General features: G+C 55.8%; 1 protein-coding gene across 1 annotated transcript; it reads left to right on the plus strand.

The window, feature by feature from the left end:
• Nucleotides 1-1571, plus strand: LOC147988597 (uncharacterized). The gene is made up of 2 exons (XM_087543714.1): nt 1-1300; nt 1534-1571. The coding sequence occupies exons 1-2, from the start codon at nt 607-609 to the stop codon at nt 1569-1571; spliced, it is 732 nt and encodes a 243-aa protein (XP_087399840.1). The 5' UTR covers nt 1-606.
• Nucleotides 1572-3991: the final 2420 nt, after the last annotated feature.

Here is a 3991-nt window from a genome sequence, read left to right on the forward strand (position 1 = left end):
ATGGCCTTCGAGGACCTCTTCAGCCCACCTCCCTCTCCGGCGGCGCTCTCCCCTTCCTCCGGCGCCCTCTCCTCTAGGACCTGTCCCTCTACTCCGGCTGCATCCTCCACCACCACCTCTGCCCTCTCCTCCTCCACTGCTCCCTCCTCCAGCCACTCCCCTCTCAACATCCACAACGATCACATCTCCAACTATGTCAAATTCAAACTGGATCCTGCTGAGAACAATTTCTCCAAGTGGCGCCCCTTCTTACGCATCGTCCTCCTCCAGTATCGCGTGCAGGATCATGTCAAGAGCCCGCCCCCTCGCGGTGCCGATGCCGATTGGCTCGCCGTCGACCAACGTCTAGTTCTCTGGATGCTTTTCGCCCTGGCTGATCCTCTCCTCGAGCTCATCTCCGGCGGTGTTCTCGATGCCTACACGGCCTGGCACCGCATCGCCGACTACTACCTCGCCATCCAGGGCACTTAGATCTTTCACCTCACTCGCCGGTACCGCAACCTGCAGCAGGGCGACCTTCCCGTCGTTGAATATGCTCGACGCCTCAAGGCTCTTGCGGACGGCCTCGCCGACGTGGGTGCCGCCGTCTCCGACAACGACCTCACCATGCAGCTCCTCCACGGGCTCTCTCTCTGGTTCAAGACGATCTGTATCGTGCTGGGCGACACGCACCCGCTCCCACCCTTCGGCGTCGTCCGTTCTCGGCTCGAGCTGGCCGAGTACAACCTCAACCTTCGCTCGACTACCGATGGTGCCACCGCCCTCTCCATCACCCACGGCGGCCCTGGCGGTTCCGGCGGATCGGGTGGCTCTGGCGGTCCTGGCGGCTCTGGCGGCTCCGGCGGGTTCGGCGACCGCGGTGGTTCTCGCCCTCCTGCTAGCGACCGCGCTGGCTCCGATGGATCCTCCGGGCGTGGTGGTGGCTACCGTGGTGGCCACAACGGTGACCGTGGCTGTGGGCGCGGCGACTCGTCCGGCCGTGGCGCTCCCCCTTCACCACCCGTCCCCTACACCGGCTACTTCGCTCCGTACGACATGGCTCTGCCGTCCCCGCGCCCCGGCTGGTCTGCCCCCAACGCGGCGGGTGTGCTCGGCCCCCGACCGGGCGTCCACTTGCAGGCCTACCCCGTCAAGTTCTCCGGGCCGCCGCCGTCGCCATACTCCATGCAGCACGGCTACCAGCTGGCTCCCTCCTGGGGTCATGCGGCTCTCTTCAACCACGCCGCCCATCAGTCCGGACTGCCCTCCAACGAGTGGTTCCTCGACTCCGGTGCCTCTTCTCACGTGACGGGTAATGCAGGTATCTTCTCGTCTCCTTCTCTTCCGAGGCATGATTTCTCAAGCATTATTGTTGGCAATGGGTAGCATTTACCTATTGTGGTGTCAGGTTCCATCAACCTCTCCCCCACCCCCTTCTCTCTATACAATGTTTTAGCCTCCCCTTCCATTGTTCCTAATCTTATCTCTGTTCGCCAATTTACTATCGATAACAATGTCTCTATAACTTTCACTCCTCATGGCTTTTATGTGAAGGATCTTCGCACCTAGAAGGTTCTCATGACGTCCAGTAGCTCCGGCGACCTTTACCCCTTCTTTGGCAATAACTCCACCGGCGGCCGGGCCTTCTCCATCACCACCAGTGACTTGTGGCATCGTCGGCTTGGACATCGCGGCAAATCTTCATTAGCTCGCACCATTAGCTCTATTTTACATGATTGTAATAATGTTACACCCTCCTTTTGTGAGGCATGTCAACTTGGACGCCAACCTCGCTTGGCTTTTCCTTCTTCCCATAATGTTGCTACTGCCCCATTTCAATTAATCCATTGTGATCTTTGGACATCCCCTGTTACAAGCTTTTCTGGCTATGACTATTACCTTGTTATTTTAGATGATTACTCCCATTACTCGTGGTCGTTTCCATTGCATGCTAAATCCAACACTTTCGCCACTCTTCTACGTTTCTTTCAATATATTCTCACTCAATTCCATGTTCTCATCCAATGCATGCAATGTGATAGCGGCGGTGAATTCATCAACACTGCCCTCCGCTCGTTCTCTTCTCACCATGGGATCTCATTTCGCCTCTCTTGTCCCCATACTTCTCCTCAAAACGGCAAGGCAGAACATTTACTACGCACCACAAACGACATCATCCGCACTCTTCTCGTCCAAGCCAATCTTCCTCCCCAATTTTGGGTTGAAGCTCTACACACAGCAACACATTTACTCAACCGGCGACCCTCTAGTGCCATTAGCTCCAACACACCCTTCTTCCTCCTCACCGGCCGCTCTTCCACCTATGATCACCTCCATGTTTTTGGGTGCCTTTGATTTCCCAATCTCTATGCCACAATCCCTCACAAACTTGCCCCTCGCTCCACTCGGTGCGTTTTCCTCGGCTATACACTCGAACACAAAGGTTATCGATGCTTTGACTTAACCTCGCGCAAGGTAATTGTTTCTCGGCATGTCACATTTGATGAAACAATTTTTCCTTACGAGTCGCCCACACCCACGGCCACACGAGCACTCGCCACACCGGATCCTCCCTCTGACCCAGCCTCTAGCGTGATCTGCCCCGGGATCTACGTCCTGGCAGCCTCAGACACGGGCGGCCCCAGCAGATCGCCCTCGCATTCCGCGCCCCACGCCCCGCATCCGCCCACTCCGCCCCACGCGTCCCGTGGGCCCGCTTCCTCCAACCAATCCGCGTCAGGATCTCCTCCCACCAATCACACCGCCCGCTCCCCATGCACGCCCACGTCTTCTGCCCAATCCACTCCGCCCGGACCCACTGAATCTACCTCTAATTCCGCACCCGCCTCCTCTGTCGCCCCTAACGCCTCTGTTGTGCAATCTTCCTCGATCCCGTCGCCGCCAACTCCTGTTACACCTCGTCTTCCACATAGGGCTGTCTCAGCTACCCCCCCCCCCCCCAAAACTCACATAAAATGACAACGCGCGCTAAAACCGAATTTGCCCAACCCAAGCGTTTATTCGCTGTCTCCTCCTCGCCCAATCCCATCTCTCCCCTTCCATCTTCCTACCGGACTGCCCTTAAGGATCCCCATTGGTACAATGCTATGCTTGATGAATATAAGGCCTTGTTAAAGAATGAGACGTGGTGTTTGGTACCTCGACCTCCAGGTGTTAACGTGGTGACCGGGAAGTGGATTTATCGGCACAAGTTCCATCCGGGTGGCTCCTTGGCTCGTTACAAGGCACGTTGGGTGGTCCGTGGCTTCACTCAACGTGAGGGTGTGGACTACACCGAAACCTTTAGCCCGGTCGTCAAACCGGCCACTATACGTGTTGTGCTCAGCATTGCCACTTCTCATTCTTGGCCCATCCATCAACTTGATGTCAAAAACGCTTTCCTCCATGGCCACCTTGGTGAAACCATCTACTGTGCTCAACCGGCGGGTTTTCTTGATACAACTCACCCCAACCATGTGTGCCTTCTCAAAAAATCCCTATATGGCTTGAAGCAAGCCCCTCAGACTTGGTTTCTTCGCTTCAAGTCATTCCTTATTTCTCTAGGGTTTATTTCTTCGCTTCATTTATCGTAGTGCCTCCCATGTGGCGTATCTTCTCCTATATGTCGATGATATCATCCTCACCGCCAACACCACCGCCACTCTACACTCCATTATATCGTCCCTCAAGTCTGAATTCTCCATGTCGGATTTAGGCGATCTTCACCATTTTCTCGGGATCAATGTTACTCGTTCACCTGACGCTCTCTTCCTGTCTCAACAGCAATACATCCTAGAGATCTTAGATCATGAACACATGCTCAATTGCAACACCATCGCCACACCCATCGACACCAAAGCCAAGTTGTCTGCCGCTGACGGCCCTCCTGTCTCGCACCCCACGCTCTATCGCAGTCTTGCTGGGGCCCTACAGTATGTCATGCTGACTCGGCCTGATGTGTCCTACGCGGTTCAGCAAGTATGCTTGTTCATGCATGATCCTCACTCCTCTC

This window comes from Triticum urartu, chromosome 1A, assembly GCF_056163025.1.
Source record: "Triticum urartu cultivar PI428250 chromosome 1A, HENAU_Tu73, whole genome shotgun sequence".
NCBI classification, from domain to species: domain Eukaryota; kingdom Viridiplantae; phylum Streptophyta; class Magnoliopsida; order Poales; family Poaceae; genus Triticum; species Triticum urartu.